Consider the following 17,703-nt stretch of genomic DNA (forward strand, 5'->3'; position numbering starts at 1 on the left):
GACGGTGGCGACACCTATAACGTACTGACATGAGGAACGTTTCCAACCGATTTCTCATACACAAACAGCAGTTGACCGGCGTTGCCTGGTGAAACGTTGTTGTGATGCCTCGTGTAAGGAGGAGAAATGCGTACCATCACGTTTCCGATTTTGATAAAGGTCGGATTGTAGCCTATCGCGATTGCGGTTTATCGTATCGTGACATTGCTGTTCGCGTTGGTCGAGATCCAATGACTGTTAGCAGAATATGGAATCGGTGGGTTCAGGAGGATAATACGGAACGCCGTGCTGGATCCCAACGGCCTCGTATCACTAGCAGTCGAGATGACAGGCATCTTATCCGCATGGCTGTAACGGATCGTGCAGCCATCCCTGATTCAACAGATGGGGACGTTTGCAAGACAACAACCATCTGCACGAACAGTTCGACGACGTTTGTAGCAGCATGGACTATCATCTCGGAGACCATGGTTGCGGTTATCCTTGATGCTGCATCACAGACAGGAGCGCCTGCGATGGTGTACTTAACGACCAACCTGGGTGCACGAATGGCAAAACGTCATTTTTTCGGATGAATCCAGGTTCTGTTTACAGCATCATGATGGTCGCATCCGTGTTTGGCGACATCGCTGTGAACGCACATTGGAAGCGTGTATTCGTCATCGCTATACTGGCGTATCACCCGGCGTGATGGTACGGGGTGCCATTGGTTACACGTCTCGGTCACCTCTTGTTCGCATTGACGGTACTCTGAACAGTGGACGTTACATTTCAGATGTGTTGCGACCCGTGGCTCTACCCTTCATTCGATCCCTGCGAAACCCTACATTTCAGAAGGATAATGCACAACCGCATTTTCCAGGTCCTTTCTGGATACAGAAAATGTTCCACTGCTGGCCTGGCCAACACATTCTCCAGATCTCTCACCAACTGAAAACGTCTGGTCAATGGTGGCCGAGCAACTGGCTCGTCACTACTCTTGATGAACTGTGGTATCGTGTTGAAGCTGCATGGGCAGCTGTACCTGTACACGTCATCCAAGCTCTGTTTGACTTAATGCCTAGGCGTATCAAGGCCGTTATTACGGCCAGAAGTGGTTGTTCTGGGTACTGATTTCTCAGGATCTCTGCACCCAAATTGCGTGAAAATGTAATCACATGTTAGTTCTAGTATAATATATTTGTCCAATGAACACCCGTTTATCATCTGCATTTGTTCTTGGTGTAGCAATTTTAATGGCCAGTAGTGTATTTTTCCTTCTTTCCAGAACTTTATGTGGTATCTCGATTAAGGTTTCATTAAATAAATGAATGCTGCTAGAAACTGCCAGAAACTGGGTGCTTGGATTCGAACATAAAATTATAACTAAATCTGTTTCTCAAATCCTGGTCGTAACATTTGTCACTTAACAAGGGTCTCAAATCTGTGAGACTCGTTCCGACTTAAGCTATATAACCTTAAATTTCTGGTTTTACTTAGTATTTTACCAAGAAAACTCTTTTTAGGCGTACCAGAATTACACAATTAAGAGTGACGCCACATAAAAGCAGCTGCAATCTTGTGTTGATAATGCCACAACATTTACATTTTAAAACCTGCAACAACAAAATTTTCCGTTTTCTTTTATCCGAAAAAGCCGTCAGTGTCACATGAAAATAAGTTTAAATATGCACAGAACTAAACATAAATCTTTTCAACTACGAGCGCAAAAAGAACAAGAAGATATTTAACTCTTACAACGACTAACTAAAAAGCGTTTGCCTTGCCGTACCATCGATACAAAACAGTAGTTCCACTTATTTGAAGCAACTAACAGTTTTATTCTGTTATTTCTTTTAAAAAATCTGTGTCAAGCGTACTTTGAAAAGACGTTGAAACTGCGTAGACTAACTCCAAATTTATATCACAGACCTAAAATACAATGATGGAAAAAAATCACAACACCGAGCAGTAGCTGTGCGACATAAACTAAAGTTGATAGGTGTGTTACTACATCTGAAAGATGACGTCTGTTAAAATTTCGCGCCAGTAGCATAAAAGAGCGCTAGTAGCGCCACCATGATGATGTAAATCAGGTTTGCATTAAATGTATGCTGTACGGTCATGAGAGTTAGCTACCTTTGACGTTCGATGTTTTGAGCTGATGTTAGTCAAAATTGCCTTTAAGGTGATTATTAATGAATTAATGTCGTGTGACGAGGGCCTCCCGTCGGGTAGACCGCTCGCCTGGTGCAAGTCGTTCGATTTTACGCCACTTCGGCGACTTGCGCGTCGATGGGGATGAAATGATGATGATGATTAGGACAACACAACACACAGTCCCTGAGCGGATAAAATCTCCGACCCAGCCGGGAATCGAACCAGGGCCCTTAGGATTGACAGTCTGTCACGCTGACCACTCAGCTACCGGGAGCGGACTTTAAGGTGATAAAAACGCCATTATCAACACCTCCCTGATTATGTAATAGCACTACGAGAAGCTGGAGGTTCCTTCTGCGATATTGCCCCGCAAGGGGCTCCCGTCTTGGGAGTATGTGGGTGGCAACCCCCCGCAGGGGGCTCCCGTTTTGGGAGTATGTGGGTGGCAACCACACGGGCCCTTAGCTAAGCCTGGCATTGCTTCCACTTACTTGTGTCAGGCTTCTCCTGTTTCCTTTCCTATCCGTCCCCCCCCCCCCCCCCCCGGCCAACTCTTGGTTTCTTCGACCCCAACGGTATTAGGTTTCCGAGGCCCAAGAGTGTCTTTCACTTTCCTCTCTAGTATCTTTTATCTACCCTTCGACCCAACGGCGAAGCAAGCGGAAGAAGAATCTTACATCCCAGGTTCTCAACGATCGTGGAGGCGGAAGAGGTCATGCCAGACGAACTGGCTGTAAAGGCGCCGCTCAGCCATCATTGAGCTCGCGGCAGTTCGTTGCAGTTCTGGTACCGGAAGTCACATTCACATACATATGTGCCGTGATGAATTGTTCCAGAATCATAGCGTGTGGGTCACTTCCTCGCAAGCTGTAATCCACCTTAAACAAATTCACGCAAATGGCAATTTCTCCTGTCATTTTCTCTAAAGACCAATGGCGATGGGATAAGGACGATGGTAGCAGGCTCCGAGTGAGGCTGGAAGCTACTAGTCTGGACCTGCACATTGGCGGCAGGTGTGTGATGGTCGCCTTCCTGAGAACCCGTGTGACTACTCGGGAATCCGGTCCTGCATCTGCGACTGGGCAGGCCTATTTAGGATGACCGCTGCCCACCCTGAATGGGGAAGGCCCTACAAAATGTGGGCTAAACATCGGAAGTCACACTTTAACCGGGCTGGGAATCCGCACCCAGTAGGTCACTCCTTATACTGCGGACGTAAACAAAAGAAGAATGAAATGATTATGACAATAGGGACATGGAATGTCAGGACCCTCCTGGACGTGAACAATTACAGGCCAGAGAGAAGAACCGCTCTTATCACCCAAGATCTAGCCCGGCTAGATATAGACATAGCTGCCTTGAGTGAGACAAGACTCTCAGGTGAGGGACACATTAGTGAGGTACGTTCAGGGTACACCATCTTCTGGAAGGGAAAGGATGCAGGAGAACCACGCATCCATGGTGCAGGATTTGCCGTAAAAACGAAAATAGTGAAAGATCTTCGACTTACACCTGTCTCAATTAATGAAAGACTGATGACTCTTAGAGTACCCATTGGTTCAGACAGATTCATCACCTTCGTCTCTGCATATGCTCCTACTTTAGACAGTGATGAAGACACAAAGAGTCAGTTCTACCACCAACTGAACAGTACTCTCTCTAAAATACCCATTCAAGATAAATTATTTTCACTTGGTGATTTCAATGCCAGAGTGGGAAGGGACAACCGTTTTTGGAGAGAGGTCATTGGTAAACAAGGGGTGGGAAACTGCAATGCAAATGGGTTGTTACTTCTGGGTCTATGTGCTGAGCACGAGCTTTTCATCTCCAATACCCAATTCCGTTTGCGTAACCGCTATAAGACCACGTGGATGCACCCACGCTCCAAACATTGGCATCTTATAGACTACGTTATTACGCGACAGCGTGACAAGAAAGACATTCTCATCACAAAAGCAGCACTAAACATCGATGAGTGATGGACTTACCATAGACTTTTAGTCAGCCGTTTGAGAGTACCAAAGTATCGCAAGCCACGATCCCACTTTTCAAACCCACCACGCAGAAAATTCAACATAAGCAACCTGAACAACAAAAACGTTCGCTCACAATTCCAAGACATACTGTCTGAACAACTTAACAAAGCTCCAGTAACCACAGACGACATCGAACAAGAATGGACCACATTAAAGAACATCATCAAAGAAACTGCTGAGATTGTTGTTGGTTTTAGTGCACGGAAAAGAAGTGACTGGTTTGATGACAACCATGGAGAAATCCAAGCCATCATCAATGCAAAGCGGGATGCTTACCTATCCCTTGCTCAAGATCCGTCCTGCGCAGAAAAGAAAGCACACTTTCAAGAACTCAAGCAGAAATGTCAAAGTGAAATACGAGTAATCAAGAACAAATGGTGGCAACAGAAAGCCACAGAACTCCAAAATCTTTCCGATGCAAGGAACCTGCGTGGCTTCTACGCTGGTATTAAAGAGCTGTATGGACCTATCTGCTTCTCATCAGGAACACTGAAAGCTGCTGACAACTCCACCATTCTTACTGAAAGTCAGGACATCTTAAATCGTTGGAAGGAGCACTTCAGCTCACTGTTAAACCGCCCTTCTACTGCCGCTAGATATTTTCTCAAAAATGTCCCACAGCACCCTCCAAAACCCTGGATGGCTGATCCTCCAACTTTTTAAGATTTCTGCAAGGCACTCAAGAGTGTGAAACCTGGGAAGGCTCCTGGACCTGACAGCATCCCGATGGAGCTTATTGAGGGTGGCGGCTTGCCTCTAAAAACTAGACTCTTCTCACTCATTCTATTAATGTGGGAAACCCGCAAGGTACCAGCTGAACTCCACAATTGTCACCATCTTCAAGAAGGGCGACAGAAGCGTCTGTGGTAACTACCGGGGAATATCTCTACTCTCTGTCACTGGCAAAATTTTTGCAAGAATCCTTTTAAATCGCCTCCAGACACTTTCAGAGACTATACTACCTGAGTCTCAATACGGGTTTCGACCTTCAAGAGGGACAATTGACATGATTTTCTGTGCACGACAACTACAGGAGTAGTGCAGAGAACAGCAAAAGCCTTTACTATTTGTTTTCTACGATCTAGAAAAGGCCTTTGATACAGTTCCCAGAGAAGCCATGTGGATGGTCTTAAAACACTTCGGCTGCCCTGGACATTTTGTTGACCTGATTGAAGCTCTCCACGATGATATGACTGGACAGGTCCTCTGCCAGAATGAAACGACTGGTGAATTCCCAATAACAAGTGGGATTAAACAAGGATGCGTTCTTACACCAACATTATTTGCATTGTATCTGGCATCTGTGCTTTACGAGACAACGGTAAACAATGCAGGAATAGAACTAAAGTACAGGTTTGATGGAGGATTATTCAACCAGTCCAGACTCCATTCAAAAAGGTCCACCAGTACCACTCGTGTGACAGAGCTGCAGTATGCTGATGACAATGCTTCTCCAGCTCATTCACCTGCAGAGTTGCAGCTGTCAGTTCATTCCTTCAGCAGGGTGTACGAACGATTTGGTCTCTCCATCAATATTCCAAAGACAAAGGTGATGGCGCAGCCAACTCCTGGCTCCTCCGGCCCTGACTTCAGCGTATCCATTTATGATACACCGCTGGAGCAAGTGGACCATTTCCTCTACCTGGGAAGCATACTGTCATCTAACTGCTCATCTGGAAAAGATGTGGAGAATAGATTACGTGCTGCCCATGTAGCATTTGGACGTCTTACAAAGCGTGTCTTCCTGAATAAAGACCTAACACTGTACACCAAACTGATGGTGTACAAAGCTGTAGTCATATCCACCCTGCTATATGGTTGCGAAACCTGGACGTTATATCGCTGTGATCTGAAGAAACTAGAACGCTTCAACCAACAGAAGCTAAGATATATCATGAACCTGAAATGGGATGACTTCATATCCAACACGGCTGTTCTTGAGAAAGCAAAAATGTATAGCATGGAAGCTCTTATCATTGAGCATCAACTCAGATGGGTCGGACATGTCCAGCGGATGAAAAATGACAGACTTCCACGCCAAATGCTGTACAGCGAAGTGAGCACAGGTAAAAGGCCACGATGTGCCCCTCTCAAACGTTATAAGGATCAGTACAAGAAAAATCTGAGAAACTTGAACATCGATCCGAGTAACTGGTCCACAATAGCAGAAGACCGAAGTCGCTGGCGCTCAGTTACCTCAAATGCTCTTCAAAACTTCGAGCTGGAACGTCGAAGAATGGAGGATGACAAACGCCGGAGACGTAAACTCCTCCAGGCTCAGCTACGTCCTCCACCTTCCATCAGCTGTAATGTCTGTGGCCGCCTGTTCCACGCTAGGATTGGATTGCTAAGCCATCAACGACACTTCCACGCCTGAACCGTGACAAAGGAAATCTCAGGAGAGAAATGAAAACTCGGATACGAGTATCAGCCGACGATTGCAGAAAAACTTGGCAGGAATGTAGCCACTGTACATGACTGCTGGCAAAGTTTAGTCACGAAAATGTACGGTCGCAAGAAGACTGGGCTCCGGACGGCCACGTACCACTACTGACAAGGGAACCTTCCCATCGCATCCCCCTCAGATTTAGTTATAAGTTGGCACAGTGGATAGGCCTTCAAAAACTGAACACAGATTAATCGAGAAAACAGGAAGAAGTTGTGTGGAACTATGAAAAAAATAAGCAAAAATATACAAACTGATTAGTCCATGTGCAAGATAGGCAACTTCAAGGACAACTTGAGCTCAGGAGCGTCGTGGACTCGTGGTTAGCGTGAGCAGCTGCGGAACGAGAGATCCTTGGTTCAAGTCTTCCCTTAAGTGAGAAGTTTAATTTTTTATTTTCAGAGATTTATTATCTGTCCGTCCGTCCGTCCGTCCGTCCGATGCGACGTAACTGCGCCGTAATATGGGGACGCTACACCTAAACAAACGTCGAACGCTACACCTAAACAAACATCGAAACACACGTCGTCAGTCGACTACAGCGCACGGAAGAGTATTCCTGCTAACGAGGCTCCCTGGCTGGCAGTTGACTGTTCGCTACTTTGGACGAGAGTGCATTAAATACGTGAGATGTATTCCGTGTGCAATATGAATCCAGCAAATATAGCTCGCGACTTCAATAACAAGGTCAATGAATATTTTCCGAACTGCAAGTTTGCGGTGCGGTCGAAAAACACAGACACTAAACTTATTACAGTGAACACAGACGTCAATGAACGAAAGGACAGATAATAATTGTCTGAAAATAAAAAATTAAAACTTCTCACTCGAGGGAATACTTGAACCAAGGACCTCTCGTTCCGCAGCTGCTCACGCTAACCACGGGACGACGGCGCTCTTGAGCTCAAGTTGTCCTTGAAGTTGCCTATCTTGCACATGGACTAATCAGTTTGTATATTTTGCTTATTTTTTTCATAGTTCCGTAAAACTTCTTCCTGTTTTCTCGATTGATCTGTGTTCAGTTTTTCAAGGCCTATCCACTGTGCCAACGTATAACTAAATCTGAGGTGGGTGCGATGGGGAGGTTCCCTTGTGAGAGGGAAGGCCATCGTGTTCGGCGTATCACCCCGGCGCATCGTACTGCTTCTGCAGCAGCAGTTTGAGCAGCAGTTGACACTACAGTAACACAACGAAATGTTTCAAATCGGTTACTTCAAAGACAGCTCCGAGCCACACGCCCTGTAGCGTGCATTCTAGTGACCCCAAGCCATCGTCATTTGTGACTACGGTGGTGTCAAGCAAGAGCTCATTGGAGGGCAGGATGGAGATCTGATGTTTTTTCTGATGAAAGCTGGTCCTGCCTCGGTGCCAGTGATGGCCGTGTACTGGGTAGAAGGAAGCCAGTTGAGGGCCTGCAATCAACCTCCCCCCTTGCTAGACACAATACACTTACGCCTGAGTTATGTCCTAGGGTGCAATTTCGTATGACAGCAAGAGCACTCCCGTGGTTATCCCAAGAACTGTGGTGATTCGATCTGTTGTGCGGCCGTTCATGAACAGCATTCCATGGGATGTTTTCCAACAGGACAACGCTCTCTCACATACAGCTGTTGTAACATATCAACTTCTACAGAATGTCGACATGTTGTCTTCGCCTGCTCTATCACCAGATCGAACGCATTTGGGACATCACTGGACGACAGCTCACGCGTCATCCACAAACAGCATAAACCGTCGCTGTAATGACCGACCAAGTGCAACAGGAATAGAACTCCATCCCACAAACTGACATCCTGTGCCCATACAACACAATGCATGCACGTTTGCATGCTTTCAGTCAAGATTCTGGCGGTTACACTAGTTATTAATGTACCAGCATTTCACATTTGCAATGGCTTATCTCGCGCTTGCATTAGCCTGTGACCTTCAATGTTAATCACTGAAATATGTTACCTAGATAAATCTATTCCCGAAATTTAATTACTTTACATTAATTATTTCTTGGTGTTGCGATTTTTCTCTTCAGTGTATATGTGAAATCTGAATTATAAATATGATCGATAGTTACGTATGTTGTTGTTGTGGTCTTCAGTCCTGAGACTGGTTTGATGCAGCTCTCCATGCTACCCTATCCTGTGCAAGCTTCTTCATCTCCCAGTACTTACTGCAGCCTACATCCTTCTGAATCTGCTTAGTGTATTCATCTCTTGGTCTCCCTCTACGATTTTTACCCTCCACGCTGCCCTCCAATGCTAAATTTGTGATCTCTTGATGCCCCAGAACGTGTCCTACCAACCGGTCCCTTCTTCTTGTCAAGTTGTGCCACAAACTCCTCTTCTCTCCAATTCTGTTTAGTACCTCCTCATTAGTTATGTGATCTACCCATCTAATCTTCAGCATTCTCCTGTAGCACCATATTTCGAAAGCTTCTATTCTCTTCATGTCCAAACTACTTATCGTCCATGTTTCACTTCCATACATGGCTACACTCCATACAAATACTTTCAGAAACGACTTCCTGACACTTAAATCTATACTTGATGTTAACAAATTTCTCTTCTTCAGAAACGCTTTCCTTGCCATTGCCAGTCTACATTTTATATCCTCTCTACTTCGACCAAATAGCAAAATTCCTTTACTACTTTAAGTATCTCATTTCCTAATCTAATTCCCTCAGCATCACCCGACTTAATTCGACTACATTCCACTATCCTCGTTTTGCTTTTGTTGATGTTCATCTTATATCCTCCTTTCAAGACACTGTCCATTCCGTTCAACTGCTCTTCCAAGTCCTTTGCTGTCTCTGACAGAATTACAATGTCATCGGCGAACCTCAAAGTTTTTATTTCTTCTCCATAGATTTTAATACCTACACCGAATTTTTCTTTTGTTTCCTTTACTGTTTGCTCAATAGTATAAACTGGGGGTATAACTGGTATATTACTTTTCTTTTCAGACAATCAAGAACCACCTGGTGGACAAGATGATGGCATCAGAAGCCTTCAAGCCCGATTTGTTCTACGACGTCCCAACGCGGCAGGATGTTGTAGATGTCGTAAAGAAGAATGGAAAGCTTAAGGCAAGAAATACACATACAGCTCTGCATCCTATAATGGACATCCTTAAACTCACACAGCATTACGTAAAATAATCAAAGAACATTGCAGCTTCAAACATGTCACATTTTAAGTACTGGTGGTCAAGAAAAGATACAACATAGTCTAAAATTCACGACACAGGTCTCTCTCGAAGTACTATTGGCATTAACGTGAAAAGTGAATTAGAATTTGTGCTGCGGCCAGGACTCGAACGCGGGTCTTCTTACTTTTAGTAGGCAAATATGCTGACCATTACACCACCGCAGTATTATGATCAACAGAGCTGCACGAACGACCCAAGTCAAAAATCCTCCCCACCACCAAGTCCAATTTACATCTCCCCTTGTTGTTGTTGTTGTTGTTGTTGTTGTGGTCTTCAGTCCTGAGACTGGTTTGATGCAGCTCTCCATGCTACTCTATCCTGTGCAAGCTTCTTCATTTTCCAGTACCTACTGCAACCTACATCCTTCTGTATCTGTTTAGTGTATTCATCTCTTGGTCTCCCTCTACGATTTTTACCCTCCACGCTGCCCTCCAGTACCAAATTGGTGATCCCTTGATGCCTCAGAACATGTACTACCAACCGATCCCTTCTTCTAGTCAAGTTGTGCCACAAACTTCTCTTCTCCCCAATCCTATTTAATACCTCCTCATTAGTTATATGATCTACCCATCTAATCTTCAGCATTCTTCTGTAGCACCACATTTCGAAAGCTTCTATTCTCTTTTTGTCCAAACTAGTTATCGTCCATGTTTCACTTCCATACACGGCTACACTCCACACAAATACTTTCAGAAACGACTTCCTGACACTTAAATCAATACTCGATGTTAACAAATTTCTCTTCTTCAGAAATGCTTTCCTTGTCATTGCCAATCTACATTTTATATCCTCTCTACTTCGACCATCATCATTTATTTTGCTCCCCAGATAGCAAAACTCCTTTACTACTCTAAGTGTCTCATTTCCTAATCTAATTCCTTCAGCATCACCCGGCTTAATTCGACTACATTCCATTATCCTCGTTTTCCTTTTGTTGATGTTCATCTTATATCCTCCCTTCAAGACACCATCCATTCCGATCAACTGCTCTTCCAAGTCCTTTGCTGTCTCTGACAGAATTACAATGTCATCGGCGAACCTCAAAGTTTTTATTTCTTCTCCATGGATTTTAATACTTACTCCGAATTTTTCTTTTGTTTCCTTTACTGCTTGCTCAATATACAGATTGAATAACATCGGGGAGAGGCTACAACCCTGTCTCACTCCCTTCCTAACCACTGCTTCCCTTTCATGTCCCCAACTGCTGAATTCACGGTGTTCTTATTTCAATTTCCAGGAGTGTATTTCACTGATTAACATTGCATGATCACAGGTTAATGTAAGCGCGAGAGAAGCCGTTGCAAATATGAAATGGTGGTACATTAATAACAGGTGTAACCTCCAGGATGTTGAATGCAAGCGTGCAAACGTGCATGAATTGTGTTGTACGGTTACCGGACGTCAGTCTGTGGGGCGTAGTTCCATGTCTCTTGCACTTGGTCGGTCAGTACATCGACGGTTAATGCTGGTTGTAGATGACGCTGAAGTTGTCATTCGATGATGTCTCATATGTGCTCCATTCCAGACAGATCTGGGGATAGATCAGGCCAAGACAACATGTCGACACACTGTGGAGCATGTTGGGTTACAACATCGGTATGTGAGAGAGTTATCCTGTTGGAAGACATCCCTCGGAATGTTGTTCAGGAATAGCCGCACAACAGTTCGAATCACCAGATTGACTTCCAAATTTGTAGTCAGGGTGCGTTGTTGTTATTGTTGTGGTCTTCAGTCCTGAGACTGGTTTGATGCACCTCTCCATGCTACTCTATCCTGTGCAAGCTTCTTCATCTCCCAATACGTACTGGAGCCTACATCCTTCTGAATCTGTTTAGTGTATTCATCTCTTGGTCTCCCTCCACGATTTTTTCCCTCCACGCTGCCCTCCAATACTAAATTGGTGATCCCTTGATGTTTCAGAACATGTCCTACCAACCTATCCCTTCTTCTGGTCAAGTTGTGCCACAAACTCCTCTTCTCCCCAATCCTATTCAATACTTCCTCATTAGTTACGTGATCTATCCATCTAATCTTCAGTATTCTTCTGTAGCACCACATTTGAAAGGCTTCTATTCTCTTCTTGTCCAAACTATTTATCGTCCATGTTTCACTTCCATACATGGCTACACTCCTACAAATACTTTCAGAAACGACTTCCTGACATTTAAATCTAAACTCGATGTGAACAAATTTCTCTTCTTCAGAAATGCTTTCCTTGCCATTGCCAGGCTACATTTTATATCCTCTCTACTTCGACCATTAGCAGTTACTTTGCTCCCCAAATAGCAGAACTCCTTTACTACTTTAAGTGTCTCATTTCCTAATCTAATTCCCTCAGCATCGCCCGACTTAATTCGACTACATTCCATTATCCTCGTTTTGCTTTTGTTGATGTTCATCTTATATCCTCCCTTCAAGACACCATCCATTCCGTTCAACTGCTCTTCCAAGTCCTTTGCTGTCTCTGACAGAATTACAATGCCATCGGCGAACCTTAAAGTTTTTATTTCTTCTCCATGGATTTTAATACTTACTCCGAATTTTTCTTTTGTTTCCTTTACTGCTTGCTCAATATACAGATTGAATAACATCGGGGAGAGGCTACAACCCTGTCTCACTCCCTTCCTAACCACTGCTTCCCTTTCATGTCCCTCGACTCTTATAACTGTCATCTGGTTTGTGTACAAATTGTAAACAGCCTTTCGCTCCCTGTATTTTACCCCTGCCACCTTCAGAATTTGAAAGAGTGTATTCCAGTCAACATTACCAAAAGCTTTCTCTAAGTCTACAAATGCTAGAAACGTAGGTTTGCCGGCCGGTGTGGCCGTGCGATTAAAGGCGCTTCAGTCTGGAACCGCATGACCGCTACGGTCGCAGGTTCGAATCCTGCCTCGGGCATGGATGTGTGTGATGTCCTTAGGTTAGTTAGGTTTAATTAGTTCTAAGTTCTAGGCGACTGATGACCTCAGAAGTTCAGTCGCATAGTGCTCAGAGTCATTTGAACGTAGGTTTGCCTTTTCTTAATCTATCTCCTAAGATAAGTCGTAGGGTCAGTATTGCCTCACGTGTTCCAATATTTCTACGAAATCCAAACTGATCTTCCCCGAGGTCGGCTTCCACCAGTTTTTCCATTCGCCTGTAAAGAATACGCGTTAGTATTTTGCATCCGTGACTTATTAAACTGATTGTTCGGTAATTTTCACATCTGTCAGCACCTGCTTTCTTTGGGATTGGAATTATTATATTCTTCTTGAAGTCTGAGGGTATTTCGCCTGTCTCATACATCTTGCTCACCAGATGGTAGAGTTTTGTCAGGACTGGCGCTCCCAAGGCCGTCAGTAGTTCTGATGGAATGTTGTCTCTCCCGGGGCTTTGTTTCTACTCAGGTCTTTCAGTGCTCTATCAAACTCTCCACGCAGTATCGTATCTCCCGTTTCATCTTCATGTACATCCTCTTCCATTTCCATAATATTGTCCTCAAGTACATCGCCCTTGTATAGACCCTCTATATACTCCTTCCACCTCTCTGCTTTCCCTTCTTTGCTTAGAACTTGGTTCCATCTGATCTCTTGATATTCATACAAGTGGTTCTCTTTTCTCCAAAGGTCTCTTTAATTTTCCTGTAGGCAGTATCTATCTTACCCCAGGTGAGATAAGCCTCTACATCCTTACATTTGTCCACTAGCCATCCCTGCTTAGCCATTTTGCACTTCCTGGCAATGTCATTTTTGAGACGTTTGTATTCCTTTTTGCCTGATTCATTTACTGCATTTTTATATTTTCTCCTTTCTTCAATTAAATTCAATATTTCTTCTGTTAGCCAAGGATTTCTACTAGCCCTCGTCTTTTTACCTATTTGATCCTCTGCTGCCCTCACTACTTCATCTCTCAAAGCTACCCATTCTTCTTCTACTGTATTTCTTTCGCCAATTCCTGTCAATTGTTCGCTTATGCTCTCCCTGAAACTCTGTACAACCTCTGGTTTAGTCAGTTTTTACAGGTCCCATCTCCTTAAATTCCCACCTTTTTGCAGTTTCTTCAGTTTTAATCTACAGTTCATAACCAATAGATTGTGGTCAGAGTCCACATCTGCCCCTGGAAATGTCTTACAATTTAAAACCTGGTTCCTAAATCTCTGTCTTACCATTATATAATCTATCTGATACCTTCTAGTATCTCCAGGATTCTTCCATGTATAAACCATCTTTTATGATTCTTGAACCAAGTGTTAGCTATGATTAAGTTGTGCTCTGTGCAAAATTCTACCAGGCGGCTTCCTCTTTCATTTCTTAGCCCGAATCCATATTCACCTACTACGTTTCCTTCTCTCCCTTTTCCTACTACCGAATTCCAGTTGTCCATGACTATTAAATTTATGTCTCCCTTCACTATCTGAATAATTTCTTTTATTTCATCATACATTTCTTCAATTTCTTCGTCATCTGCAGAGCTAGTTGGCATATAAACTTATACTACTGTAGTAGGCGTGGGCTTCGTGTCTATCTTGCCCACAATAAGGCGTTCACTACGCTGTTTGCAGTAGTTTACCCGCACTCCTATTTTTTTATTCATTATTAAACCGACTCCTGCATTACCCCTATTTGATTTTGTATTTATAACCCTGCATTCGCCTGACCAAAAGTCTTGTTCCTCCTGCCACCGAACTTCACTAATTCCCACTATATCTGACTTTAACCTATCCATTTCCCTTTTTAAATTTTCTAACCTACCTGCTCGATTAAGGGATCTGACATTCCACGCTCCGACCCGTAGAACACCAGTTTTCTTTCTCCTGATAACGACGTCCTCCTGAGTAGTCCCCGCCCGGAGATCCGAATGGAGGACTATTTTACCTCCGGAATATTTTACCCAAGAGGACGCCATCATCATTTAACCATACAGTAAAGCTGCATGCCCTCGAGAAAAATTACGGCTGTAGTTTCCCCTTGCTTTCAGCCGTTCGCAGTACCAGCACAGCAAGGCCCTTTTGGTTAGTGTTACAAGGCCAGATCAGTCAATCATCCAGACTGTTGCCCCTGCAGTTACTGAAAAGGCTGCTGCCCCTCTTCAGGAACCACACGTTTGTCTGGCCTCTCAACAGAAACCCCTCCGTTGTGGTTGCACCTACGGTACGGCCATCTGTATCGCTGAGGCACGCAAGCCTCCCCACCAACGGCAAGGTCCATGGTTCTTGGGGGGGAGGGGGGCATCTCCCCTTATATTGTCACTATTACTAGGGCTTTCCAACATTGGAATAGCACACAACATTGGACGTAATGGGGAAGCGTTATACTACATGTGATCGTATAGACCTTAAATTAAATTTAAGTTTCTAATTTATCTACTATAACGTTGGAAGCTGAAGAAGTGAATTAAAATTTTATATTTTAGATTATCTTCTCCGTTGGCAGTCTGGACTTCATCATCCGCAAAATACAGTGTATAGGAGCAGATTTCATCCATATCAGTAGAAAGTGCACTGAGGTTAACACACATTAAGAAGGAGCAAAGTGTTCAGAAGTATGGAAATTTATTACAAGTGTTAAGTCAAACGAGAAGAATCGTACCAGTATACAATTAATATCAAGAAAACAATGGGTAGACCACTACGAGTCGTTACTGACAGAAAAAAGGATGAATATAAAACCATTTCACAGACTGAAATATTAATCGAAGAAGACTAGATAAACCTCGACGTTCCCACATTTAAGAGAACTCTACATAAATTGAAAAATGGCCGACGTATAGGTCCAGCAGGAATCCTAGGAGAATTCATCAAGTGTGGAATAAGGAAACTATTCGAAGTCTTGACCTGGTATATAAACATGTTCTTAGACGGTGCTCTTGTACCAGGTACCGACCAAGGTGGGTGGCTAGCACACTGGACTCGCATTCGGGAGGACGACGGTTCAAACTTTAGTACAGCCATCCTGATTTAGGTTTTCCGTGATTTCTCTAAATCGCTTCAGGCAAATGCCGCGATGGGTTTTTTGAAAGAGCACGGCCGCCTTCCTTCCCCATTCTTCCCTAATCCGATATGGCCGATGACCTTGTTGTTTGGTCCTCTCCCCCGAATCAACCGACCAACGTGTACCAGCTCAGTGGAACGATGCCTGGGTGTCGTCCATTTACAAGAAAGTAAATAAACTGAATCGTGCAAATTACAGAGGGAGTTCAGTGACAAGTGCGATGAGTCGTTTGTATGGAAGGATTCTAATAAATCTGATGGAATCAGAATACAAGGATCAACAGAAAGAAGAGCAGTCAGGACTCAAAGCTCGCAGCGCTTGCACCCACAATGTGTTTCGTTTGAAACAAGTAACAGAGAAAAGTCCAAACACCGATCAAGAAACCCGTCTGATGTTTGTAGATCTTCATAAGGCATATTTTGGTGATAGACTGTCTCGAAGGTTTCCTTTTTTTGTTATTACTAAAGCTTAAATTTCATGGAACGTCTTAATCTTCCCAACCATCTCTCATATAGCACAAAATCTTTGTCATTTACTACAAATAACAATAATTTGTAGTGGACATTGCACAATATAAGAACGTCTAACGTTGCCACTCCTGCGCAGCTTAAGTCGTTAGTATTACGTCACGACAAGTAACCTGGCTTTCCCTGTCGTTCAACTACCACCGAAAGCCGAATAGCGGGTGGTTCGCTGCTGGTAGAAGTTCCGAGCACGTGATTCGTGACTGCATACTGTTTATTGGAGGCAGCTGTATGTAGAAAAATTATGTAGTGTGCATTAAATGTCACACTGTCGCTGACACGGAGACTGACATTGACATGTTTGCATGTTTCTAGCAAACCCACCAGTCAGAGCAGTTTGTGGAAATGGACCACATGTTTGCAGATGAGAGGTCTAACGAAGAAGATACACTATGAAATTACAGACATAATCTGATGATGTTTCCTTCTGCCATATAAAGAGAGACTTGTCCTGTAATTTACGCTTGCCAGACAACATTGTCAGAGTAAGCGTGGTGCTAATCATCCAGTAGTATATACTCAAAGAAATACTACTACTGTCAGTGGTGTTATTATATTGTTGCAAAGTTGGATGATTTCGTTACTATCATGGCTGCATACTATCAATATCACAAGTTCAGACTCGTAAAATTTATTAAAAGCAGTCATCAACCGGAAAATCAGTTTGAACAGCTCGTGCTTTACTGTACGTTATACAACTAGATGAACCTGCAGTCTAACGATGAATCCGAATTACGGTACAGCTTTACATTTTTCACATAGGCCTACTTGAAGAACTTCCGGAGGTCATATGAGGACAAATGTAAAAATAAAATTCTGGGAACAGTCAGGAATCAATCATAATAAACGTTGTACTTACGAAATACCCAGCCTCATATCAATAATCCATCGATTCATGATCTGGTTGTGATTCGGAACAGAGTGATTGAGGAATTTAAGTGTGTGTTCACACGTTAATGTACTGACTCAGCGGAGACAATGTTGGGAGAATACTTGGAGTTGGGAAACGTATCTGCCTGACAGACAACATAAATATTAAATTCTGTCAAAAGCGACCTAGAATCCGTATGTCAGAGATCACTGTAGCCACGTTTAAGTGAAACAAGGCGAAGCTGCCTCACCAAATACGTAACTGCGATGAATGTACTATTTTATACCTGATTGAAAAATAACGGTTGTGACGTTACCTATACCTGGGGTCGATGACAATCAAGTCTGAGCCCTCACTCAGCCACGCCACAAATACAACTTGTGGATTTCGTCGCTGTAATCTGATGAATTTAATGGCTACAGTCCATTCCAGGTTTCTGATCCCAAAGTTCACTTTTGCTCAGGTTTTGTATCTGTGTGCTATGTTAATACTCATAAGTCAAAGCTTTTCCTCATAG

General features: G+C 43.6%; 1 protein-coding gene across 1 annotated transcript in view; it reads left to right on the forward strand.

Moving 5' to 3' along the window:
* LOC126184540 (transforming growth factor-beta-induced protein ig-h3-like) overlaps positions 1-17,703 on the forward strand; it is a 356,879-nt gene that overhangs the window by 333,112 nt on the left and 6,064 nt on the right. Inside the window, exon 13 of the mRNA XM_049926949.1 lies at positions 9,578-9,700. Coding sequence (XP_049782906.1) covers positions 9,578-9,700 — 123 coding nt within the window. The remainder of the gene's footprint in view (positions 1-9,577; positions 9,701-17,703) is intronic.

The sequence above is a fragment of the Schistocerca cancellata genome, chromosome 4 (assembly GCF_023864275.1).
Source record: "Schistocerca cancellata isolate TAMUIC-IGC-003103 chromosome 4, iqSchCanc2.1, whole genome shotgun sequence".
Classification (NCBI taxonomy): domain Eukaryota; kingdom Metazoa; phylum Arthropoda; class Insecta; order Orthoptera; family Acrididae; genus Schistocerca; species Schistocerca cancellata.